Source organism: Labrus bergylta, chromosome 2, assembly GCF_963930695.1.
Source record: "Labrus bergylta chromosome 2, fLabBer1.1, whole genome shotgun sequence".
Lineage (NCBI taxonomy): Eukaryota > Metazoa > Chordata > Actinopteri > Labriformes > Labridae > Labrus > Labrus bergylta.
In genome coordinates, this window is record NC_089196.1 from 21,716,625 (window position 1) to 21,742,657 (window position 26,033).

Consider the following 26,033-nt stretch of genomic DNA (forward strand, 5'->3'; position numbering starts at 1 on the left):
TTTAAACTTTAGCCTGAGTTGCATATATCATATATCAAACTGTATTGTGGGCTCATGTTTTTTGTATGGGTGGGATATGTATGCATATATGTGTTGTGTTGTGTGTTTGTATGAATGCTGGCTGCTGGAACACCTAAATTTCCCTGCTGGGATGAATAAAGTATATCTTATCTTATCTTATTTCGTGTCACATAGGGACATCTCATGTGAAGACATTGGCTACAGATTTCTATTCTGCTAAATTAATCCCCAATTTTTCTGGTAGGATTAACATGTTTATTAAAAATTAAGAACAAAAAGTCACAGGCCTAACTATGAGATTTCAGCTGGTAAAAAATAATGATGCTCGGACCCTATACCCCAGTCTCTTCCTTTTGGACTTCTTTAGCAATGTTTGACACTTAATTGTTTTTAAATATATAGAAGGTCATTCAGGAAAATGTAAATTAAATGACTTCACTTATGTGTTTTTCGCACGTTTAACACATTAATTCAGCACAATTAAATATTATCATCATCTTCTAGGTAAACATTTCCCTGTGTGAACATTTTTTTTTCACTATCTTAAGGAAACGATAATTTGGTGCTATTAGATCAAGCACTCAAACAGCACATAGTGTGGCATATGGTTCAAGGTTTGGGGTAATCAATTCCTACATGGGACAAATTGTGTTTCGCCTCGGTTGCCGGGGCGACGGGAGAAAGGTGCGCTGCACGAGCGGGGTAGACCCCGGGAAACTGACGTAAGCATATGGAACTCCCCTCACCAGCTCTCTCAACCAACATCCAGTATAGACAAGAGTTCAGTAGACTAATGAATAGGTGTGCGAACAGGCTCCAGTGAAAGATACCGGAGATGGTGTCATTTGAGGACGGTGAGAATGTTTACAAAAGGAGAAGAACGACCCCAGCAGTAGTGCTCACACCGGTCCAGCGGCGCCACACTAGCCGGCACAGAAAGCAGAAACTAATGGCAAAGATGAGTGACTCCGGTTTCGAGGAAGAATTGGAATCCTCGCCGACTTCTTCCCCCGTTCGGATAGACGTGTCGCCGCTCCGTTCAGACGAGCCTCCTGCAGGAGAGCTGTCCACCTGGTACCTGCAGTATGGAGACATCGGTTACATGATCCAGAGGGCCAGGGAGGAGAAGTTTCATCCATGCAAGAGCCTTGCACGCCAACCACAAGTAGGCTATACGATTCTTTAAATACAGTGCTAGGTCAGAGATATTAGTCAATTAATGTTGAATGTTTCCAGTTATTCAATGAGATACAGTCATGATGTGTTAAAATATTTAATTGTTGATCTTCTAAATCTTCTTGTTTTTTTTTTTAATGAATAAGGACACTTTTTAACTGTCAACACCACCATGTGCTTATTATTCCCATTTTGCTTACCTAAACCCTCTTTTTTTAAATACTTACGGTTGTTCTGTTTCACTTGCAGCTGACTGCAGAGGCTCGGTGTAAACTGGTCAGCTGGCTCATCCCTGTACACAAACATTTCCGTCTATCTTTTGAATGCTGCTGCCTGTCAGTGAACATCATGGATCGGTTCCTGGCATCCACACCGGTGGCTGCTGACTGCTTCCAGCTACTTGGGGTCACTGCACTACTCCTGGCCAGTAAACAGGTTTGTAAATGTTTAAGGATCAAATACTTTGCCTCTTTGGATTAGCCTACATTAATAATACTTACTATCTTGATGTATGTTCTCAGGTGGAGATGGGCTCACCACGGATCTGCCATCTCTTGTCTTTCTGCTGTGACGCTTTCACTAAAGAGCAGCTCTGCAACCTGGAGTGTCTCATCCTCCTGCGTCTTAACTTCTGTCTCTCTGCACCCACCCTGGCCTTTTTCCTGGACTATTTTACCAACTGCATTGATGCTGCCCAGCTTTCATCTGCAGGCGGTGACAAGTTTGCAAGAACGACTCAGGACACTAAAATACTCAGGCAGTGCAGCAACCTTGCACAAAAAGTGTGTGAGTTGAGTCTTGCAGACTACGCTTTCAACAACTATCCCCCATCTCTGACTGCTTGCTGCGCACTGAGTCTAGCCAGTGAGTTACTGAAAACTGAACAAGGGCATGTTGTGCATGCAAACATGCAGTCACAGGAAGACCAGTGGGGAAGTATTATGGATGAACTATGTACCCAATCTACGACAGCAAAACACAATCTGGTCCAGGAATGCAAAGACAATCTAAGGCTGTTGGTGTCATTAAACCAAGAGGCATTAGATGTGATGTAGCACAATTGTGCCCCAATTCAAAATGCCAAATCTCCCTCTTTTCTATGTGTTACATTCTATGGGTTGAGTTAATAAATTCATCCTGGTGTTCATGCAATTTTAACCTGATGTATACCTCATAAACAATCACTGGATTGCGATCACTGAATGTTTTACATTAAGGTATAGATGCTATATATTTATTAGTAGTTTACTGTTTACTATACTTTATTTATTTATTCTGTTTATTTTTATCATTTTGTCTGTTTATTTTTGTCTCAAAGTCATTATTTACTTCATATGTTCTGACTTGCTGCAGGTTTATGTCACTTTTTTTACTTTTAATGAAGGACCCTGAAAATGTGCTATATTGAATTGATTTTTGTATTGTGAAATAAATGATCATAAAATATTTTTGTGTTGGTGTTTGAATGGGTGATTAAATGCGAAGACAAAATTTGAACATTTGTGATGCTTTTTTGATTAAATAAAACCTCTCATGTAAAATAAATCTGTCAAAATGTTATTATTATTATTATTATTATTATTATTATTATCACATATTAACATTTAATAGAAACCATGTCTGCATTATCTTCCAGAATCAGAATCAACTTTATTAGCCATGTATGCTTACACACACAAGGGATTTGTCTTTGGGGAACTGTGCTCTCAATGTACAAAAGTATAACATTAAATATAAACATAAATAAACAAAAACAAAAAAACAAGGCTAAATAAGACAAAAGTCCAATGATGAGTAGTGCAAAAAAAAAAGTTTGATTGTATAATATTGCATAACAGAGATTTTTACTTTCACTGCAGTATTTATGATTCTATTTAACTATATGACTACACTGTTAGATTGCTAAAAAAAAAGAAAGAAGCTGGATCCAATGTCAAAGAAAGCATTATAAGACTGGCATGCATTTATTCTGTGACGTTATAAGGACCTCTTAGAGTTGATAGCATGAATACATCTACTTTTTAGACTAAGTATGTGATTTTTGAGGCTTATAAGCTATTGTAGCTGTTTGCCTGGAGGTCAGTACCCACACCATCTATCTGTTACTTTGTGCAACTCAACTGTGCCAACACAGCCTGGTCGAATTAGGGGCTTTCTCTGATAATCCATTACGCGTGGCATCTCGACCTTCTGACACGGTGTCGACCACACAGGTGCATTCAGCCATTCAGCGTTAAGGGCCAACAAGGCTTAGTCATGTTTGTTTACTAATCGAGGCATTTGTCACCAGTGTTTACTGAGCTGTCTGCTCTAATTACCCTTTTCCTTTTCCATTCGATAAATGTGGCAACAGGCCTTGGCCTAATATGGGGAGATATTTTACGCACAGTTGGGAAGAAATTACGCACTGGGTAATATAGCTGTATTAAGCATTACTGGTAGTAATAAAGACCTCGATAATCCGTCATGATTGTGCTCATGTCTCTGTCAAAAAACAAACTAAGGTGATACATTTTGTAAAAGAGACACGGTGCGGAATAACCATGCCAGGTTTCGCATGTGTCTCTGACAATGTGCAGGAAATATTTGGCTGCAGGCGGAGGGAGGGCACCTGCTGTACTGGCGCCGTTATTGCGCGGTAGCACTTTACACTTCAGACCAGGAAAACCGTTAAGTCTGCACCAATTTAATCTCCGAGGACGCTGTCACTCCCTGGAGACTAAGGAAGTGCATTTGATTGGGCCAAAACTATGAAGCCGCGGCACAGAGAAACACAAACCGGGAGAATTTGGGCTATATCAGCTCTAAATCAAAACAAGATAGTTCAGTTCTGCAGCCAGAGCTCAGCTGATGAAGATGCAAAGAGACAGAAAGATGTTTGGTGCTGTTGGCCCCAATCAAAGAGCTGCCGGAAACAAAAAGGTTTGACATTTTTTGTTCTTTATATTCACACAATGCCGGTCTGTATAGAAGACGTTTATTTACTTTCTACCTTCAGGATAAAGTGCTGGTTCCGAGAAGCAGCAGCCCTGTCACTGTGTACGTGGAGCTCCCCTGCATCATTGAGCAAGGTATGCATCTCTGGCATCATTGTTGGCGAACTGCCATCACGTGTGTAAATATGAATCCAGCACACAAATGGCTACATGTCGACGGTTTAATCATGCAGACGCCTTCTTCTTGTTTTGCAGCTTTTTCAACAATTGCGTGGGACGATTTGGAAGACTGTGCGTCTATGGTGAGACCGAAGAGCAATTCCCTCGACTCTCAGGTGAGAAAAAAACTCCAAATGTATTATCCTTATAAAGACATTTTAAGTTTAAATCCATCCATTCATTTACAATAACTTAAATCCATCTCAGAGGGATAAGCAGCTCCCTATCACTACCACAGGCTGTTAATGTTTGACACGCTGTGCTGGAATTCTGCACAAATGAGACTGTTGTTTACTCATGACACGCAGGTTACCGCTAATTGGCTAGAACTCACAAGTTTTTGTCCACAAGCTGCCTCTTTGGCACAGCTCACCGTGCGCAATAACGCATTACGAGACGGCACACTTGCAGAAATGACCACCTCGACATGTTCTGCCATAAATCCACATTACCCTGCGTGTTCTTTGTGGGGTTTCCAGGTCTGGAGCAGCTATACATTGTTTTTTTCGTTTAATGATTTTGTTATGGATTTATTTATTTATGCATTTTTTTAACCATTCCATTTTATGCACACAGGTAATTGAATCTGAAGCAGATGATCAAGACTTTGGAGATTATGCGCTGGATTTCATGGCAGGTGAGTGAAGCAAACCAAATCTTCCACTGTGGAAATGCATAATATTATACACAAGCATGAAAGGTTGGTGATTGGATGATAATCATCAGGAAAAAAAATAATCTGAATGTTTATATAATCTTCTTTGCATCACAGAAATGTAGTCTCAGACCTGTAAACTGACCTGGGTGTTTGTCTCCGCTGTCAGATTCTCCTTCCACTCTGGAGAGCAGTCTGTCTCCAGCTGAACTGGTACCATTTCAGGGATGTGTTATACCTCCACTCACCCCTCAGAGGTACCTCTCCACAGAGGAAAGTCTGGTGCACTCCTCCACAGAAGGAGGAATCCAGGATGGAGCTCTCTGGAAGGGAATAGCACAGTGGCAAGAGAGGGCTTGTGGAGAGTCCATGGAGGTTAACAATCAGGTAAATCCTTACTGTGAGATTTAAGAGCAAAGTACAGTTTGCTTTTTAACTTTATATGATGCACAGGATTAGGCAACATCTATTTGTGGTATAATTGATCCAAATCATGCATTAATATAACTGATATATTGGAAGAAAAAAAACAAAGCACTTAATTAAATTAAATTAAAGTGAGGGTTGAATACTTCGTTTAAAAGCATTTATATATTATTATATATATATTAGAAAGATTGAAAACCTTATTTGAACACGGTTATTCAGAAAGCGATGCACTTTGCCCCTCTAGGAACACTCTTTCTTAACGTATCCTGCACCTTAAGCAAGGCATGATAGATAAATTTTTTGGAGGTGTAGCTTTGACCGTTTTTAGTAGGATACTTATAAAGTTTTGTTTGCCCATGTTTTTCTCTGAAGTCTCCTACACCAGCTGTAACTCCCACCTATGGGTGCGCACTGATTATGTTTTTTTTTTTTTTTTTAAAGCTATTGTGTGATTTTATGTTTTCAAAAATATGCTTAGAAAAATGATCTGGAGTTTTCTTTTCTTTGATCCAGTTTGTTTTTAAAAAGAATGTGTCCTGCAAGATTTGTTTAAACAAATACAATTATTCAATTCTTGTGCTTAAAACATACAGCTAGAAGGCTGCTTAGACAGCGAGAGATGGTACACTATTCGTAGTTGAATTCAAAAATAAAGTTTTTTAGGTCACCCTGCAAATGAACAGACAAACAAAAGAGGTAGAAAATGGTAAAAGCAAATGAAAGGGAAGTTTGTGGTTGTCATGAGTTGGGTTTAATGGTTCTACATTTGAAGTATGCATATTCTAACAGTATCTAAACACACTGTTTTACATAAATTGGTCATGCCAAGGTAAATGAAAGTGCAATCTGTCCTCTGTTAGAGTAACAGAACATATTTCTCTTTGTGTGTCTGCAGCTCCAGGAGACTCTGCATAGAAAACAGGAAGAGATCGACTCACTTCAGAACAGAAATCTTCACCTCAGACAGCTGGCCAGTCGTGCAAAGCACCTTGCCTCAGTGCTCGAAGTGAGTGAATGCAAACATGGTTTCATCCTGGATACAATATATAACTGTATGAGCCTGCAATGTCATAATCCACATCTAACCCTTTATTTCTGTTTGTTTTTCTACCTTTTTTTTATTCCAGAAACTGTTGACAGTCAGGGACAACAATATAATTGAGTCAGTGATGCCTCGTGGGGACAGTACTTCCCTCAGTCCCTGTAAGAGGCAGCGTCTCGACGAGGGATACGAAACTGAGTCCACTGGCTCAGTTGAGGACATGCTGAGAGACATTAGCACACGTTGCAACGCTGTGCTGCACAGCTCTGCCAAAGGAACAGAACCACATGAGGAATCAAAGACCATTCGCATGTACGGTGCATTCTCAGGTCTACAGACTTTTTTTTCCAAAGAATGCAGTCTGAAGGAGGACGGAGCAGAGCATGAAGAGAGCGTCTCATCTTTCAGGACTTCTATCAGAGAACACAGCACCATCAGGACTCAGGTGCTTCCTCATGGACGAGCCTTCACCTCGACGACACAGCAAGGGGGATATCGCTTCCGCTGGGTTCCCAACCTCAGCTGAAACCAGGAGTAACACATGAAGAACTGGTTCTCTAATTAGGGATATAAAAGTGCCATACGTTTTTTTTTTACAGACTGAAAGTGTGGGTGGCCCCTGTGACTGTTAATGCTTAACTGATAATCTATAGTGATATCTGTGAATGATTAAATGATGTCTTCCTCAGGTAGCATGTAAGCTAATCAGTCAATGGTGGTGCCTAACAAAGGAAATAACACTGCCTGAGCTTTTGTTTTCTTTGTGTTTCTGTTTACATGCCTCTATATGTAATGATCCAGCCATGATAAAAAGAAATGTCATGCCTGTTTTTACACTTCTTTGTTTTGTCTCAGAGAAGTGAAAAATTATTTAAATTTTGTGAATAAACGTTTTAAAAACAAAAGCTGTCTCTGATCGATTTCTATTATGAGAAGAGGACATAAGTCAGAGTTAAACAAATGGAAAGAAACTGTTTTCAACGTGAACTTTCCTTGTTTGAGTAGTGAAACAGATTTGACCTCACGACCTCTTAAAGAGGCAGGGACTTCCTTCCCTTTTGTCTCCTGCCTGAGTGACTGTGTGGCCTGAAAAAGTGCCTATCGATCATGATGCTTTGCAGCCAACATCCTAGTTTATATCCTTGTTTTTGACATTGAAATTTAGATTTTTTTTTTCCTCACAAATAGTGATTTATTGGTAGAAAAAAACCTGCTGGTTTTCTGCAGCCACAACAATCCAGGTGTTTAAAACATCTGTCTCAAAAAGCTTTGTAACACTCATAATATGGTGTAATTTTGCAGTATAAATCAATGACTATAATGGAATTAAAAAAATAGTCCTAAAAGGTAGGTGAATCTCACATAGATAGGCTACTGTATATTATTTTATTATGACGCTAGTAATAATTTTAAATCTCTTTACACAGTTAGAATAAAGTATTAGGCAGAAAGTAATTTAAAAAATCTTGATTATTCAGCTTTTAGATACGCATGGACATTTTTTTTTACGTGAGCTTCATATAAACTGTTGACGGCTCTAATATTTGAACTCTTTTTCCAATGTGTCAGTTTCATCTTCCAGTAACATATTCTATATAAATAAATGTAGAAAATACTTCTATTTTATAATCATTACTTATTCTTGCTTCTTGCTTCTGCATTGTACCTTTATTTCAATGTGTGAACTGCCATCCTGTAATGTATGCAACAAATTACAACACGAATAGAGTTTCATTTTTTTTTAAACTTTCATTTAAAAAAAAAAAAGTGGAGGAAACATGAGAAGAAGAAGAACTTATCGCAAGAGGATATGGCCTCTTATCTTTGTGTATCTATGATGTACTCTTTCTACAGCCTCTCTGTATGATGCTTCAGCTGTGGGTTTGTGTGAGGCAGACTGGTGCAGAGGACATTGTCTCAGGTCAAACACCTGTTTACACTTCCCAAACCTGGCCCTTTTTGCTTTAGAACAGTGGAGGCATCAGGGGAGACAGTTTACAGGACTGCTGCTGCTGCCATCAGCAACACAGAGGAAGATAAGAAGATCCTGATTGATGGATGGAGGACTGTTAAAGTTTTTAGTTGTTATATGAATTCATTAAACAGCATTAATATCAACTCATTTGTTGTTTAACCACCAATGTCTAGTGGGCCGCTATACCTTGAGTATAACCTTTATTGCAATTTCAAACCTGAACTCCTCGACATCCAAGAGTGAGGAGCTACATGTTCACTGTAGCCTACATTTGGTGATTCTGAATTTGTTTTGTTTTTGTTTTGTTTTTTCCTCCCAAGATATGCGAGTGTTCTTATAGGCTCTTGAGAATAGTAGGCTATATATCTCAGAAAAGTGGGACAGGAACAAGTTCTTACAGTATGAACACTTTAGAGGCATGGTATTTATAATAGGCTATTAACATACATTTCCTCTCAATGCAGAACTTTAAAATAGCTGAGTATTAGTTATGCAATCTATCTATGTTATCTATCTATCTATCTAGACTAATATGCATCATTTCATGTGAAATTATCCTACTGATAATCAGGGACAAAAAAGTGTCCTGTATCTGCAGAAATGTTACACATTCACACTGAATCTGCTACCTGAATGGTCCTGACCCCTCAGGTTGACCACAGCCCAGATCACCGTTAACCCTTTAAATTCCTGCTGACAACGTAAATCAAACAGGACGCTTGTCTTCAGCCTCTTGTGGACTGCAGCGAGCACACACGTTCACGTCAGCTTAGCTCGACACCAGACTCGGCTTTATCCACTTTAACTGAAAACAAACACTCCGTTTGTCATTGAGCAGCAGCAGCAGCAGCAGCAGCGCCGTGGAGAGACGCACGGAGGGTCGAGCTGTGTTTAAGCTGCTTGTGACACATTTGACCGGTTAAGCTACCGCCAAACTGCGAGGGGCGATGCGGGAGGGGAAAGTATAATACAGACACAATGAGTTTCTAAGGTGACAGAAGCCAAACCTGCAGGGGAGGCTGCAAACCAGAACACAGTCCCGCGGGAAAGAGGTGGTGAACAAAAAAAAAAAATATATATATATATATTAAGAAACAAACAAAAAAAACATTAACAGGCAATACTCTGGAGGGATGCTGGTGTAGCATGTTGTGGTTATTTTCATGAAGCTATAAAAGCAAGCTACAAGCCTACATGTATTTAAGTCGGGAAAAACACAAGACTTGGGAACAATGTCCAACAAAACACATGTAGGCCTAGTTCCTATATCTGCATATAAACTATAGGGCTAAATATATAGACTATCGCTATAGTTTTACAACATCTTACAACGAAAAGCCTACTTGAATAGAATCTCAACATAACATAAACAATTTTTAAATAGTATATATTGGAGTGAGCAGAATTGAACCTTAATATTTTTAGAACCATGTATTCATAAAGTGAAATATAGACTCTCAGGATGTATCGGATTCGGGATATGACCTAGTTTATTTAGATTTTATTTGGATGTGGATAAGAGTATTCGTCTTCGTGGCTTCCTGTTGCTCCATCAGGCTGCTGCGTGTGTTAGACTAAAGCACCTGTCTGTTGTTCCAGGCTGGAGCTCGCGGACGGAGCACATATGGAGGTGGCAGGTGGCGAGAACGTGCGCCGCTCTCGCGCCGTTCAGCCCACTTAGCGCCACAGCAGCTCGTCATAAGACCCGCTCGTGAGGCCCGCGGAGACACGGCCTCTTCCCGCAAAACTGCGTGACTGTTGAACACAGGAACTGTTAGACCACCAATGCGTCTGTTGCTATAAAATACATGAGTGCTGACGCATTTGTTGACTGTTACTGTGACACTTCGGTTTAAAGTAGCCTATTATCTAAAGATGAAGACCAGCCTATAACTCAGTGACTACAGTGAAATACAAATATTTGCAAATGCTTCATTGTCATTCCATTCATTATTTGTTGTAGCTGTTAATATGCCTATTGTTGTCTTTACTTAAACCAAAATATATATATTTTTTTGCCCAGCTGTTGAATTTCTTACTGCTATAAGGGTCGAGACAATATGTTGAAATATTTTATTTAATAAGTAGACTTACTTTGAAGCACATCCACCTTTTATCATTTCTGATCAATCAATCAATCAATCAATCAATTTTTATTTGTATAGCGTCAACTCATAACAAGTGTTATCTCGAGACACTTTACAAAAAGCAGGTAAAATACCTTACTCTTTGTCTGTTAACATTACAAAAGAGCAGGTAAAAAGACCTTACTCATTGGTGACCTAGTTTTTTTTTGTAAATTTTAATACCAACTAGCCTATTAAAACATAGGCTAATCTTTCTTTAAAGTGTAGCCTATACATAAAGGCTGTTAATTGTTTTCCTTTACATTATTTTACAAGCCTAAATCACTTTTTTTTTTCCATTCGCAATAACGATCATGAAAATGTTTAAACCAGCCTACTTTTCTTCACCTATAGTCTATAGGTGACAAAGGTCGGAGAAAAGGCTGATAGACACATGATAAACTTGGTAAATTGACACCTCAAAGACATTAAAGTCTGTCCTTGTCTGGGGTTTATTAGCCTACCTGATTACAGCGTTGTTCTTTTGACTGTTTCTATTTGTCTCCCGTAGAAACAGGGACGCGCAGGGAATCCCTGGACACGAGGACTCAATTGAAAAAACAAACAAACAAAAAAAAAAACCCTCCTCTTCCGCCAATAGCAGATGAGAGGACAGTGCTTCCCGCTCCTCCGTCCGCCCGGGGAGACTATTTAGTGGAGCAGCTCGTGCAGGAGAGCAGACGACAGGTGCACAAGGCATGGCATGCTCCTCAACCCGACTGAGAGAAAAGAGACGTCATGGAGAGCAAAGATGCGCCTATATGATGACTGGGTGAGTAGTCTACATTTTTAAAATAATATAGAAACAGTAGACTAGCAGGTGTATTAGGTCTATTACTTTAATATCACTTAATGGCATGTTGCTGTTGGTAGGCTACCAGGCAACCACTTCAACCTCTAAACACGTGGATGTTACACTAATGCAACTCTTTCACTATAAAATGCTGATAAAATTAAATCTACTGATACTGCAGCCTATATCATTTAAATAAACTAACACCAACCTTTCTGAATGATTCATTTAAAATAAGTTTGCAGCTTTATTTTGTATTTTTGTGAGTGTCTTAGTTACCTGGCTTTTGTTTTTCATAATCAGGAAAGCGTGAAGAGAATGCAGAGACATTTTGCAGGGAAGAGAAGACGCTTTCACTATAAGGTAAAAGGAAAATTAAAAAAAAAAAAAAAAAAAAAAAAGACAAATTAAACTTGTTCTTGGCTGGCAGCATCCTCCCCTGCAGCTTCTGGTCCAGGCTGTGACAGTATGGCAGTGCACTGCTGCTGGCTGTGTGCTATTGATTGACAGCTGTCAGCTGCACTGTTTACTGCAACCGACCTCAAACATCCTGCACACTAACACATTCACCCCTGACAATAGAAAGTAGAATGAGGTCAGGAGGGGAATGTGTGAAAGATAATAAACTTTACATTTAGTAGATTAACATTCGGCTAAGCTTATAGTCAAATCAGTGTATTTGCATACAAAGGCTGAGGAGTTGTGTCTGGTTGGGAGGCAGTGTAATGTTAGCTGACGTTTCTGTGGCCAGCTCACACTGCTCTGCTACCTTAACAGTCACGTTTGCATATGCTTATAATTTACTCATTTATTGGATGCATTGAGATATGGTGAAAAAGTTGGTTCATCAGAAAACATGGGCATCCTCTAGACTCAAATAAATGGGGTATATTTTGAAAAGCAGGTGCACATATAACAGTTCAAAAAGATAACGCTGACGTTTCTCAGTCCATGGCTGGCTGGTAGGCAGTGTCTTGTTAGCTGGTTGATTTTGTGTGTGCCAGCTTACCTGCTTCTGCCCTCCAACTGACCATTTAAATCAACACCACAGGCTTTTGCAGTTAACATCTACCGGTTCAGAAAGGATGATTGGGTTTCAGGAGTCTTCATTTCTGCAGCAGTTTGTACATATTCAAAGAAGATTTACTTAATTGATCCCTGCAAGGGGAAATTTCCATTTTTAAACATTCAGACTTAAAGCTGAAACAGCTTATTGAGTAGTTGTCAGCTGTTTAATTGCTCCCGACAGGTTTTGATAATCAATTAATTCATTTAAGTAATTTATTACAGAAAAGAAAACAGTATAAATCAACAAACTTGTTTTAATGTAGGATGGAAAGTTTCCTGGGCTCAAATCAGTGAAAACAGGACAAAATCTAATACTACTCCTTAAGAAATATTTGTGATGTAAACATTATAAAGAGTTGGTATGAAGGAGAGACTCAATTCTAACTGAACATTTATAAAAATCCACTTCGATGGCTTAACAATCCTTCAGCTGCAGCAGTGGTCTTTGTCAGGAATGTTCATCAATGATTGTCAACCTCAGGATGATCCCCTTTCACATGCAAACACAGACTCACACATGGTGACTAGCTGTGAGTGACTGTTCATTGACTTGAAGGCTAAAACTACTGGATCTTTTTTTTATTTTTTTTTAATCCTGCCTGTTCCTGGAGCGAGACATCTCCTGACCACACTCACTGTAACAGTTCAGAGTTCAGTCAGTCCTCTGCTGGAAACACGGACACCACATAGATTTGTGTTCAGTATGTGTTGATGTAAGCTTTCCATCAAAGCTCCTGCCGCTTCTTCAGGATGATTTCTCGCACCAACGTCGCCACCTCTTGCCTGACGCTCTCCATGGACTCATCTGTTCGCCAGAAGTGGACCACTTTCCCTTCTGGGTTCACCAGAAACTTCCAGAAGTTCCACTTGGGGAGTTTCTGCACAGAATCTGAAACACAGGACATCAGATACTAATTAATTACTCTGCTTACAAACTGATTGTAGCAATGCAGAAACTTTGGCAGAGGTATCATAAGTAACATTGTAAACACAGATATAAACAATCTTTTATGTCTAACTTTCTGATATATTCAATAAAAGCAAACCTGAACATTGTAGCAGGGGATGTCAATTTATGATCAGGGCAGACAAAACCCCTCATTAAGTTGATACAGGGTATCAATATAGGCTATCATTACATAACTCCAATGGAGTTGCCAGAGTTTAAAACAATATCCGGCTGCTTCTTCTTCATTCAATGCTTCATTTTTTAACACTCATGTTCTGAAGTATCAAACACAAAATCTGGACAACTCATTTAGTGAATCACAAACATAACAACATGTTTACAGATGCATTTTGAGGGGATTATTTGGGACATGGGATGTTTCTTTTTTAGAGAGGGAAGGTTATAGAACAAACTCTAGGCCTAAATAGTTTTATCAAACAAAAACTGTAAAAAGAAGAAAAGAAAAAGAAAAAAAGGCTGTCACAGTAGGACTTGCTAATTATATCCCAAATGATAGAAAAAAAAAAAGTAGGCGACAACTGGGCATCTGTGTTTAATACACAAAATGAATAATTTAATCATATAACTAAATCAACATTTACTGGCCTAAAGGAAATTCAAAGTTTGTTGAGGAAAGTACCAACGGTGCTGTTCTGTCATTGTAAAAATATACATTTCTTAAAGTCATCCTTTTAAATAAATTGAACCACATACAGATCCCAATCACAATGAGACGATGTAGCTACTTGTCATTTCTACAACAGTGTTTATGAAATAGAGCGCACAGCAGACGGATAGAGTTCTTTTGCCCACCTGTGAGGAACCTGAAGGCAGGGTCTGCCTCTGAGCCCATTATTTTGATCCTGCTGAAGAAAGGGAAAGTAACGCCGTAGGTGGACTTGGCGAAAGCCTCGATGTCTCGGCTGGTCCCGGTCTCCGTGTCCCCGAACTGACCGCAGGGAAAGGCCAGAACGTTAAAGTGAGAGGTGCCCAGTTCCCTGTGGAGCTCCTGCAGAGACCTGTAGTTCGTCTCCGTGTGCTCGCAGTGACTCGCCACGTTTACAACCAAAGACGCCTGGACAAGAGGGGGGGGAAACAGAGCTTAAATGAGTTCACATGAATGCTGGAAGAAAAAAAACTTCTGCAGGCTACGAAACGTGCCCTCAGATGACACTTGGATAATTTGCGCAAGGTTTTGCGCAGATATCTTCACAAACTTAGCAGGCTGGTGATGATGTGTACGTACTTTTCCTCGGTACTTCCCCAAAGGAACCGTTCTCCCCTTCGCGTCTTTGACCTCGAACGAATAAAAATCCTGAGGTTTTCTGGGCTTCACCAGCTGCGTCTGCAGGAGGAACAAACAACCCACGCCGACTGTCATGCTGAGCAGGACCGTCAACTTCTTCGCTTTTGGGTTAGAGGACTTGGCCGGGTAGCCCCCTAAGGCCTCCATCTTGGAGGGGGAAGAACGAAGAACGGAGGCTCCAGCCAAGACGTTTTTCGGGGCGGATCAGAAGAAATGAGTCAAGTTAGATACAAAACACAGCGAGAATGCCGGTATCAACGTACTAATGGTTCTGACACAATAAAAGCAATGCTGCTCCTCAATATCACATGAGAAAATAGTAACCTACACATAGCCTATAATAAAAAAAAAATAGAAAAAAACAAAGGGCTATTGACCGTGCAGAATGGACCCTTTAAGAAAAACAAAATTAGACTTTTAAGATTCTGATTAATCTATACTGCCTGAGAGCTTCATCTCTAAAACAATGTCGTAGTTGAGTTTAAATGCACAACATAGGTATAGTAACTATTCGAGTGTATTATTTAGTCTGTCTGTCCATCATAAAAGATAACTTGCACATTATTAGTATAACATTTTACTGCTTATGCAAGGCTGACATTAATCAAGCAAACATTTGAACACTACATAGATCAATTGCTTTGGGAAATCCTTCAAATAGGTTATGTACTGAAAGTGGTCAGTAGAGCCACATCTTTTTTCAGCCTTTCTTTGAAAGTGAACACAGGAAGTTTTACATCTTCATTTGCTTGCTTGACACTGTGAAGTTACGTTTGAAGTTTGAAGATGTATTATGTAGAGCATTATGGGATAAACCAGAATTATGTTTATATTTTTTTTTGCTGAAACTATTCAATATATGATATATTATAATCAGTATTCCGTCCTCGCAGGAACAAAACAACAGCCATCGTGTTTCATACCAGCGTTTCAGGAGGAGGATTACCCGAAGGAGCAGCAGTGAGTGTCCCGCTGCCAGTACACCACTGACCACTGGGGGGCAGTGTGAGCCCAGCTTTGAGTTTGATACAGTCTGTCAGAGGCTGGTGTTGGACTCTCCTCAACCACAACACAAAGTCCTCCGGGGAAACCTTCAAGGTATTTAAACCAAACACACCACAGAGAATGTAAAGGAGGCCGTGTCTGTGATAGTGAGCTCACCGACATAAAAGAAACATCATTGTAATCTCATCCAAACATGGGCGGTTCTAGGCAGGGGCCAACAGGGGCCAGTGCCCCTGTAACACTGAGCTTGGTTCCCCCTTTGGCCACCACGGACACCACGCTTTTAAAGCGATCGTCTTTGTCTATTTTTCACCTTGGTTTAATGTTCCCCTCTGACAAAACAACTGGCCCCAGTTTGGCCCCCTCAGTAAAAGTGGTCTAGAACCACCACTGCATCCAAACTTTGCTGATTAAGGAATTACCCAAACTCTGCTAAATGCAGGACACTAAATTTCACGACAAAACTGTGAATCTTACCAAGTCTAACGATCTTATTTTTTAGACTAAAACCTCCAAATTTTGTATTAAGTTTATATGGATTAACAAGTGTTGTAATTTAGGTTATTTTGTTCTATTTTTTATTATTAGTTGTTTTTACCTAGCTATAATACGTGTCTGTAAAACCTGTTCTAACAATGCACTGTAACAACACACTTTATAAACACAGTGTAACAACTCACTGTTACAACGCATTGCAGCAACAGTGTGACAACACACATGTTCTTCAGTATTTTCATTATAGATGACTGATGCTCCCACTTCCCTAGAATTCAAGGTGAAATATTTTAATTTAAATATATGCACGTTCTTCAACATTTTACTGAATTTCAGGTTAAAATGTGACACATGATAAAATAATAGATTACAATAAATGTGTTGCATTTACGATTAAACATTTAAACTGCCCATGCAAAAAAAACAAAAACAGATTAACCCCATATAATGGTCGTAACATTTATTCGTGCATGTTTGAGAAGTGATTGGTATAAGGTATAAATGAACATGTCATACATTACCAGAGGAATGAGTCTAATCTCCATAAGGGTACCAGCAACATCCCACATTTTTGTTGTATAGTAGACAGAACTATTATCTTACTCCGTTACTAAACAGCTGTATGAAAGATTCCCTTATCCTCAGATCTTCATGTCTATATTCCCTTATGTTACCTATACTATATCGGTCTGTCACTAAGTCACTGATTTGTAAACGTGATGTCATATGTGATATTATCCTGTCCCTATCAGAGACAGCAAAAACAGATGTGTCCACCTGCATCGCTGCTGCACCCACAGTACGCACTGTCACTTCTCATCTTGCCAAGGAAAATGCCCCACAACAGGTTTGTTTAAGGGACTTACCTTAAATTATGGTGCAAAGATTTTTTTGTGGGTATGTCATCTTCCATTCAAGACAATAAAGAAAGAGGCTCTGCAAAGAGATTAGAAAAATTATTCAGGCCACTTTTTTGATAACACACAGTGTGAAAGAATGAATGTCCAAAAGAATGATTATTATCTGCAGGGTTGGGTGTGGAGAGATGCAGTTAAAGAACATGGGATCTCTCAACAGGCTGGTAAAGGTAAAGAATGACTTTGTTTCTTTCTATAGAAGCACTCCTAATGCTTCAAGACACACACACACACACATACACACACACACACACACACACACATACACACACACACACACACACACACACACACACACACACACACACACACACACACACACACACACACACATATGTAGAGCTGTACTGCATGATGTCATTCCAGGAAGTGAGAGTGTGACATATCATCAGAATGAAAAAAAATGTATGGCTTGATTGTGAGACTTTGTGTTTGTAATTTGTTTGAGTGTGTTTGAAATATATGTTTCATTTTTAGCCTCTGATGACAAACTACATGACTTGCAGCCGTTTGCTGTTCTGGAGAAAGCTTCTGTGACTCTGCAAGTAAAGGCTGTGATAAAGATGGCAGCACCAACGCTGATGAATGACTATTGTAAGAATGGATTCAAATCTGCATTATTCTCGTCCAAAAAGTTATTTTTATCCTTCAGCGTTTTAAGGATGTTGCTTAATTTGATGCAAAGACAAACACAACAGAAGGGCCGGACAGTTTCTTTAGCCTTTGTGTTAAATTATGTTGTCTGTGACACTGTCTCATTTACAAAATATAGTTGTATGTAATAAAACAGATGGACTCTGCAGCTTTCAGTTACTGCTAGTTAAACAGAAAGAGATCATGTATTTTAATGGGGGACTATTTGATGCAGATTGAGACGTGTTATGTGCTCTGGTGAGTTTTAAATAGCAGCAGAGCATCCATTGAAGGACAAAGTGTGTATCGGTTTAAAGCAAGTATCAATGAAAGTTACATTTTTGACTCATCAATTCCAACCAAGTGGTCATGCTGCACGATAGAGAATGACTCATGGCTACTCTAAAGATCTACCACTGAAGTCATGTTCTCAGTTTTGGGGGAAAGTATAAATTCTCTATTGTGGGTGTTTATGAACTAATTTTCTATGTTTAAACGTCAATCTATTACGTTCACAACTTTAAGGCCAATACAATAATACAAAATAAATTCACCAGTATTTAAATGCTCTGAGGAGAGTGCTTCAAATGGGATTGAAAGTTTCATGCTGGAAACATACGTTTGATTAAATGGTAATCTGATTTTACTTGTTGGCTTTGTAAAATCTTTGTAGATGGTTTTATGTTTTTAATACATTCTCAGTTTCTTGATGTTGCCTGATGAAGTCAAGTATTAATGTATTTATTATTCATGGTGTTTGTTGTTTCTATTGTCTGACTCTATGTGTCTGTGTGTCTTTTTGTTTCCTGTTTTCACCTGGCTACAAAACACATTTCCACTAGGGGACAATAAAGTTGAAGTTGAATCAGTCAGAAACCCCCTCCAACGATCCTGTTGTTTAAAAAAAATGAATGGAAACAGCTCATACTTCGGTTTTGAAGAGCGACCACAGCTTTGCTCTCAGTTCAGACTCATCCTGATTGACGCTGCTTGACTCATCAGGCACAGTATGGCTTGTAGTCCTTCTCTCTCTCTTCTATCTCTTCTCTTCAGACTCAAATGTACTCGACTGCAGTTGTAATGGTGTGATTGCATTAGCACTGGGCTCTTCTGTTTACCTTTGGAACTCAGAAACTCAGGCTCTGTTGGGATGTTTGTGCCCGAGTCCACAACCAGGACCTCTGCACCTTCAGACTCAGTCTGTCTCGTCTCTGTGCTGGAGCAGAGACGGCAAATCTCTGTGCATCGGGACCAGGCGAGGGGAGATACAGGTAAACACTGTGGAGATTAAATGAGCAAAAAGAGAATGGAAACTGATTCATGGAAACTGAAGTTGGGGGGGGGGGGGGGGGGTTGTTCTAAGGAAGTGTATCACCTGTGGTTGAATCAGCAGGCTGATAGTTTGCGGTCTCTCTCTTTGACTCTTTAGTTGTGGGATGTTGAACAGAACCGAAGGGTGAGGTGTCTTCCTTCACACCTGTCTGTGGTCAGAGCTCTTTCCTGGAAGCAGCAGTTACTCAGCAGGTATGTGCTCTCACAAGAAAAAAAGCTTGTGCAGATTTTAGGTATAATTCATAGACCTATATTTAGCCATAGGGGTGTATCTCAGCCTCAGTGGGAAATGAAAATGCTGAAATTCAAAAGATGTACACAATTTAGACAACATAGTTTCAAGCTAATGGGGTAAACACAGGGCCAAACACTTGATGATTGAGGAACAATGCTAGATATGTTGTCGAAATCCTTTGAAATATACGCAAAACCACATTACTGGCTTCTTGAATGAATTGAAATAAGTATTTCATCCCTGGAAGAGACTACGGACAATCTGCAGACAAAGGTCAGATATTTGGAAGCAAGATTAAATCTCCATAGAGAAACTTTCCAAAAGGGGTCGGGCGCTTTAAAGTTCATTTTAATCTGTTAACTCAAGTCTCAAGACAATAGAGATCTTGCAGCTTATATAGACCGCCAATAGGGAAGATGTGATTGTCCGGTGATTGTGGAGAATGATACATGTCAAGTTGCCTTCCTGAACAAACTGGCAGGCGTTGCAACATTTGTGTCCTAAAGCGTTGTCCTACAGTGCAGGAACAGACGTAGTGACTTCAGAATCTAGACGGGTTAAATTCTTTAGCAAAAGGAAATATAACAGGTATGATAAAGGGAATGACTGTATCAATATGTAGTGTGCAGTGTTTATACTGGTTGCTGACAGTTTACGAATTCTTCTAGCGGCTCTATTCTTGGACGTATCCATCACTTTGACCCTCGGGTTCCTGCACCTCTGGTTGGTGCAGCTGTGCAGCAGGACGGGATCTGCAGCCTGCAGTGGTCACCAGGAGACAACATGCTGGCCAGTGGCTCCACAGAGGGCCTTCTCTGTATATGGGATAGTGACGTCGCAGGGTTCACAAGGTCACGTCGGCCAATAACTACAATGAAACATCCCTGCGCTGTAAAGGTCAGTGATTGATTCCAGATGAGTCCTTTAGGGATATAAACTGCAGCTACTTGAATTTGCACTCTATATCTATGGGTACTTTGGAAAGTTTGGAGAAAGTGAGTTAAGGGTCACTGACATAATTGTAGTGTATAGTGTACCTATGGTCATTCAGTGGGATAAGTTCTACCAAAAAAAAAGGGAGGGACAAGGGGCACTGAAGTGAACTCACAACTCTGCTTGTCAAATGCATTTTACTCTGTTGTTGACAAAGGGTGTTGACCTTTGACATGCTTAAAACTGCTTTTTTTGGTGAGGAAACAATTGGCAGCATACAGTATCATCCATTTTTCTGTTAAAATGAGCTGGCTCGTGTGTATTTGAATGACCTGTTACTGGTTGGTATGTCTAAGGGTTTTAGCTATATTTACACAGAGGTTTAAAATATAGTAAGTTGGGGCTCCAGTGGCCTCGAGGTTACTGTAGTTTACGCATCCCATGTTTAGAGGCTATAGTCCTCAATTTGAATATGAGCTGTAGCTCCTTGCCGCATGTCATTCCCACTCTCTCTCTCTCTCTCTCTGGTTTTTGACTCTATTCACTTTCCTGTCTCTCAAAGGTATAAAAAAGCCCAACAATATATCTTTAAAAAGAGTAAGTTAAGTTGATTCTGACACTGTTCACGATGAGTTTTACTTTAATAATCAGCCATCTTATAGTTCATTGTGTTTGTGTGTGTAGGCGATGGGATGGTGTCCATGGCAGAGGAAGATGATTGCTACAGGAGGAGGATGGAAAGATGGAGAGTTAAGGATCTGGGACGCAGATTCTGCATCTTGTATTAGTTCTGTAAACACTAACTCACAGGTGCTAAAGGCTCACAAAGTTATAGTGTTGTTGTTTTTTTTTTTACTGTTAATAAATATCTAATGTTTTTCTTTATGATTACAACTGCAGATCTGTTCTCTTAAATGGGCTGAGAAGAAGAGATCTCTGGTCACAGGTCACGGCCTTCCTCATCACCAAGTCACCTGCTGGACCTGGGAGTTTCCCTCCCTCAGACCGACCTTCCAGCTCACAGGTTAGAGAACCTGGAACACATTTATGTGCCACTACAGGCCTTAATCATCTCTGTGAATCACCTTCACTACAGCCTAGGGTTGTCCCGAAACCAGCATTTTTTACTTCAATAAAATATTTGTAAAGATCTAAATAATAAAAATATTGACTAAAGTTTCAGTAGCACCCAATATGGGGTAATTCTTTTTAATTTTTTTTCAACCAAAACTGTCAAGCAAACTTTTTCACATGTTTAAGTTTCAAAAATGTATTGGCCAATTTTCTGATCCAGAACACATTTGCCATTGAGACAGTTCTTGCTCTCTTTCATTTAAGGGACAAAAATATGAAACTTAAAATTGTGACAACCTCACTACAGCCTCATGGCACAAAATGGATTGCATCATTGTTCATATAGCAGAATAAGTGTGTCAGTTGGACCACAGCTACAGCTCTGCCTTCGTTTATGACAAGGGTGTAAACCATGACTGTGTGATTACTCATTTATGTCCAGGCTTCAAAGTAAATGTGAAACTATGAGTTGAAACAAAACACAAGTCAAACATTTGAAATCAGACTTCTCAGTTTCCTGGTGTATTGGGAATTGCTGTAGGCATAAATAACCAATATGTAAAAATAAATGTGTTCTGAAACCCTTTTAAGATTATTTACAAAAATGTTTGAGTTCATAAATCTTTGTCATTTCTTATGTATTCAGTTATATATTGCAGTTACTGTTATGTTGATTTGAGCTGAAAGATCAGGATGACTTAGTATTTAGATTCACTTCATCACATTTTGTATATTTATATTTGTAAATGTTGTTGATATTCAATGCTTCTACATAGCTTATTATTTCTTTAGATACTCTGCCCTTTGGTACTTATCACTTATATGTATTCTATATTTCCTACTTCTATCCTATTGTTTTTAAGAGCAACTAACGACCAACCAATAATTTCAAATGTATAAACTCCTAAAACCTTTCTTTACAGTTGAGTGAATGAGCAATATTGCATTCAAATTGAAATTTAACAGTAAAAACAAAGAAAAACACCTTATAGTCAGCTAAAGCAAGTCTTTCAAGGTAAGCACTAATGTAATAATGAATTGAAGTTGGTAAAACATTAATGCACTGAAAAATATCAAAAAGGTATTGTTCAAACTTGATTTTGTTTTTCTGTTTAGGGCATTCTCAGCGGGTCCTGCACTTGGCCTCAAATCCCGATAGTTCTCAGATTTTCTCTGCAGGAGCAGACCAACGCTTTCACATCTGGGACCTTTAATGATCAACATCACTCATTATCATGCTCTGTCAATGTTTAGTAGCTCAGTCTCTCAGTAATGTTGTTTTCAGAGGTTGCACATTTCCTGTCCCATTTTCTGAACTAACCACGGTGTGTCCTCGTCAAACAGAGTCAGAAACACACTTTTAGTTCCTTATTCATTCATTCAGTCCATATCATATGCGTGTTTGTTTTATTCTAGCTACTTTACAGAATTACTTTTTTATCAAACACGGCATGTCCTCTTGTCGAGGGGCCCTACAGATGACGAACGGATGAAGGGGCTACTTCAGGCTATAATAGAATTAGCCTACATTTACATCAGGAGAAGAGTTTAGACCCCCTAGATTAACATTTTCACATGACATTTGAGCATTAACAGTTTTTCTTCACACTGAATAATCTTACAAAGCCTCACATCACCAACACCACCCAGAGCAGTCAAATTATTATTTGATTTACATCCTACAAAGATAAAAGCAATCATTATTTTTTTTTCATATTGTTCCAATAAGTAGAATAGAATAGAATTACTTTATTGATCCCAAACTGGGAAATTGTGGCGTTACAGCAGCAGGTTATCCAACACACAATATGAGTAAAAAACACAATGTTAGCAAATCTAAACATAATATAATATTAAATACAAAGTAAATAAGTACTAAAAATATCAAAACTAAGAATGTGAATATATACAACCAGGGTTTAATTTAGCATTACTAGTCTTAAATAGGAAGATTAAATATGGAAGATTAAATGTAAATGTGCTAAAACAGAGTAGTAAATGGACAGTATTGACATAAGTTAAAGTGCATGAGTGTAGACATATAATAAGCAGAAACTATACAATATAACGGCGAGTAGACAGCCAAATGAAGTGAACATGAGTGCAGGGATAATTTGTAAATTTAACATGTGCAGAACAGATTACAGTATGGAGAGACGGATATTATCATGAAGACAGTTCTCTGCTCGCATGAGGTGAGCTGTTGTACAGAGTTATGGCCTTCAATAAGAAAGATTTCTTGTATCTGTCCTTGTGACAGCAGAGTTGTATCAGTCTGTTGAAGAAGCTGCTCCGCTGTTTGTCCAGTAGGGTGTGCAGAGGGTGCTCAGGATTATCCATAATAGAGAGTCCTCCTCTCTGTCACCGCTACAAAAGAGTCCAGCTTGCAGCCTGTCACAGAGCAGGCCTTCTCAATGAGTTTGTCCAGTCTCTTAGTGTCACCAGCTCCAATGCTGCTCCCCCAGCAGACCACAGCAGAGAACAGTGCACTGGCCACAACAGACTGATAGAAGATCTCCAACATCTTGCTGCACACGTTGAAGGATCTCAGCTTCCTCAGAAAGTACAGTCGGCTCATAACCTTCTTGTACACAGCCTGAGTGCTGGCCTTCCAGTTCAGTTTGTTGTCTATGTTGGCACCCAAGTATTACATTTCACCCAAATAAAGCTAATGGACATTGAAATAGCCTCTGAATTATATTTACTTTATAAAATATGTCAAATTTGATTTAAGTAAGGTACCAGTGAGTCCAGTTTGAACTCTGTTCTTATATATTTCCTCTTCAGCTGCTTCCGAGTCGCTTTTCTCCCACTGGATTGCACCTTGAATTAAAATACATTTTTGGTTCAATACCATTCCAGTTTTTCACCTGCAATCTGATAAGTGTGTTCAAATATTGAATGAAAAGATAAATATAAAAACCTATGCTTTGTGTCAAGCAGCAATTTTCTCCCACACCACTTATTTTTTCATACTCGTCAAATGTCAGCATGAGGATTTCCAGTTCGAGAGGGGTAAAGCACGAGGACCTTTTTTTGTCCTGTTGCAATGATGAATTGTAGTAGAGGGGCTCCATTTATTTAGCTTTTCATAGTCTTTAACACGCTGAACTCTGAGTCATCCTACTCCTAGTTGATTGAAATACCGGAAGTCAAAAAATCAGCTGTTCTGTAACCAGAAACTCAGAGTTTCACATCTGAAGGTAAATCAACTCAGAGTTCAGGGTCAGACTCAGAATTTGTTGAACCTCCTTTCTGGTTGTTTTATATTCCTGGAATGTGCCCAGACTTTATTTTCAAAAGCTAAACACTGAATGTAGGACTATCACGAGTTTATCTTTGGGGAATTTAGTGAAAGCTCACATCAATGTACCACATCGATAGACAGAAGAGTAAAGTCCTTCTGATCTACAATTGTATCTACTTTTCTATATCCTACAACAACTTTCACTTCCTTCTCTTTCACCAACCGCCGTCCGTTGGAGTTTTCAAATGAAACTTTGTTAACAATTGTCTACGCTCCGTCCCGATTTCACTCTTACAGTGTGAGCTCATAAAGCTCAAGGTCTGGTTACAGGCCTTAAACCAGACTACAGGTTAAGCACACATGCAACTGAAGACAACAACAAAACAGGTTACCATAACTACGCCGGTGACACACAGATCTTCATTACCGTGTCACCAGGGGACTGTGACTTTTATTCCTGCTCTGAGTAGATGCATTGAATAAATTAATGAGTGGCCTTGCCATCATTTTCTTCAGAGACAAAACTAAGGTAGGTCTAGATGTTTTTGGAGCCAAGGAGCAATTAAAAGTCAGCACACAGCTTCAAAGCATTAACATTAAAAACAGCTGACTAAGCCAGAAATCTGGGTGTACTCACTGATTCAGACATAGCCGACTAGATGACTATAACGTGTCTTTACAGGTCTCCCTAAAAATCTGTCAGACAACTGCAGATGATTCAGAATGATGCTAGTCACTCCAGTTCTGATGTCCTTACACTGCTACCTGTCAGAGAATAGATTTTAAAATACTTATTGGCTAAAATAAATGTGTGCCCTTCTAATAAAGAAAATGCACCATCCAGACAACTAAGGTCCTCTAGGACGCAGGTCTGCGGTTTGTCCCCAGAGACAGAACAAAACATGGAGAAGCAGCATTTACGTATATCTAGAACAACTTTCCAGAAAACTTTAGGTACGGTGAAACTCTGCGTTCCTTTATATCAAGGTTAAAGACTCACCTGTAAACAGTTGCCTTTTATTGAATGATTTGACTTTTAATAAATTATCTTTAGGCTATACATATTTTAACTAGCCTATATGACACGGCACTTTAACTATCATACTTGTATTTTAAAACTGTCTTACTAGATTTTAGTTTCTATTTCTGTTCTTATTTTATCTTCTCTTTGGGTTGTAATAGTTCGCTTTAATGATTTTTAAATATCCTGTTTCTTCTGCCCTTTCGTTTCGTTAAGCACTTTGAATTACATTGTTGCTGAAATTAGCTCTATAAATAAACTTGACTTGCCTTTTCTTGTGTTACGAGCTAGCACCTACTACACATAAAAGTAAGACCTAACCTGAAGTATGAAAGAAGAGAGACGGACATTGAGAGAAAGGACTGCTTCTCATGACTGGAAAACAAGGCTGCAATCGGCCTTGCTTGTACTGGACTGCGCTTTGGGGAGTGACGGACGAGTCCTGG

At 39.3% G+C, this 26,033-nt stretch overlaps 4 protein-coding genes across 4 annotated transcripts; 3 read left to right on the forward strand and 1 right to left on the reverse strand.

The window, feature by feature from the left end:
* Nucleotides 1-236: 236 nt before the first annotated feature.
* Nucleotides 237-2,719, forward strand: LOC109997674 (cyclin-O protein B). Its single transcript, XM_020652242.3, has 3 exons — nt 237-1,186; nt 1,447-1,632; nt 1,719-2,719. Exons 1-3 carry the CDS (start codon nt 857-859, stop codon nt 2,250-2,252), a joined length of 1,050 nt encoding a protein of 349 aa, XP_020507898.1. The 5' UTR covers nt 237-856; the 3' UTR covers nt 2,253-2,719.
* Nucleotides 2,720-3,761: 1,042 nt separating this feature from the next.
* Nucleotides 3,762-7,398, forward strand: mcidas (multiciliate differentiation and DNA synthesis associated cell cycle protein). Its single transcript, XM_065962336.1, is given in 7 exon segments — nt 3,762-4,121; nt 4,123-4,268; nt 4,389-4,468; nt 4,929-4,989; nt 5,177-5,394; nt 6,332-6,442; nt 6,564-7,398. Coding segments are annotated over 7 exon segments (1,131 nt in total). The 5' UTR covers nt 3,762-4,047; the 3' UTR covers nt 7,005-7,398.
* Nucleotides 7,399-11,146: 3,748 nt separating this feature from the next.
* On the forward strand, nt 11,147-24,209 carry LOC109987394 (cell division cycle protein 20 homolog B-like). The gene is made up of 12 exons (XM_065948818.1): nt 11,147-11,351; nt 11,676-11,735; nt 15,589-15,793; nt 16,948-17,042; nt 17,225-17,282; nt 17,590-17,706; nt 18,799-19,016; nt 19,175-19,269; nt 19,981-20,209; nt 20,930-21,055; nt 21,146-21,269; nt 22,436-24,209. The coding sequence occupies exons 1-12, from the start codon at nt 11,283-11,285 to the stop codon at nt 22,531-22,533; spliced, it is 1,494 nt and encodes a 497-aa protein (XP_065804890.1). The 5' UTR covers nt 11,147-11,282; the 3' UTR covers nt 22,534-24,209.
* On the reverse strand, nt 12,677-14,898 carry gpx8 (glutathione peroxidase 8 (putative)). Its single transcript, XM_020652241.3, has 3 exons — nt 14,636-14,898; nt 14,203-14,464; nt 12,677-13,329 (listed from the first exon to the last, which is right to left on the reverse strand). The coding sequence occupies exons 1-3, from the start codon at nt 14,840-14,842 to the stop codon at nt 13,166-13,168; spliced, it is 633 nt and encodes a 210-aa protein (XP_020507897.2). The 5' UTR covers nt 14,843-14,898; the 3' UTR covers nt 12,677-13,165.
* Nucleotides 24,210-26,033: the final 1,824 nt, after the last annotated feature.

Bases quoted from the DNA above. Each gene is read 5' to 3' on its own strand.
- LOC109987394 (XM_065948818.1), top strand. From the start codon at position 11,283: ATGCTCCTCAACCCGACTGAGAGAAAAGAGACGTCATGGAGAGCAAAG. The intron at 11,352-11,675 runs GTGAGTAGTCTA...TTTCATAATCAG, and splicing joins TGCGCCTATATGATGACTGG to GAAAGCGTGAAGAGAATGCA. The intron at 21,270-22,435 runs GTTAGAGAACCT...TTTTCTGTTTAG, and splicing joins ACCGACCTTCCAGCTCACAG to GGCATTCTCAGCGGGTCCTG.
- LOC109997674 (XM_020652242.3), top strand. From the start codon at position 857: ATGGTGTCATTTGAGGACGGTGAGAATGTTTACAAAAGGAGAAGAACG. The intron at 1,187-1,446 runs GTAGGCTATACG...TTTCACTTGCAG, and splicing joins GCCTTGCACGCCAACCACAA to CTGACTGCAGAGGCTCGGTG. The intron at 1,633-1,718 runs GTTTGTAAATGT...GTATGTTCTCAG, and splicing joins TACTCCTGGCCAGTAAACAG to GTGGAGATGGGCTCACCACG.
- gpx8 (XM_020652241.3), bottom strand. From the start codon at position 14,842: ATGGAGGCCTTAGGGGGCTACCCGGCCAAGTCCTCTAACCCAAAAGCG. The intron at 14,465-14,635 runs GTACGTACACAT...CCTCTTGTCCAG, and splicing joins TGGGGAAGTACCGAGGAAAA to GCGTCTTTGGTTGTAAACGT. The intron at 13,330-14,202 runs GTGGGCAAAAGA...CCTGTGTTTCAG, and splicing joins TGCCTTCAGGTTCCTCACAG to ATTCTGTGCAGAAACTCCCC.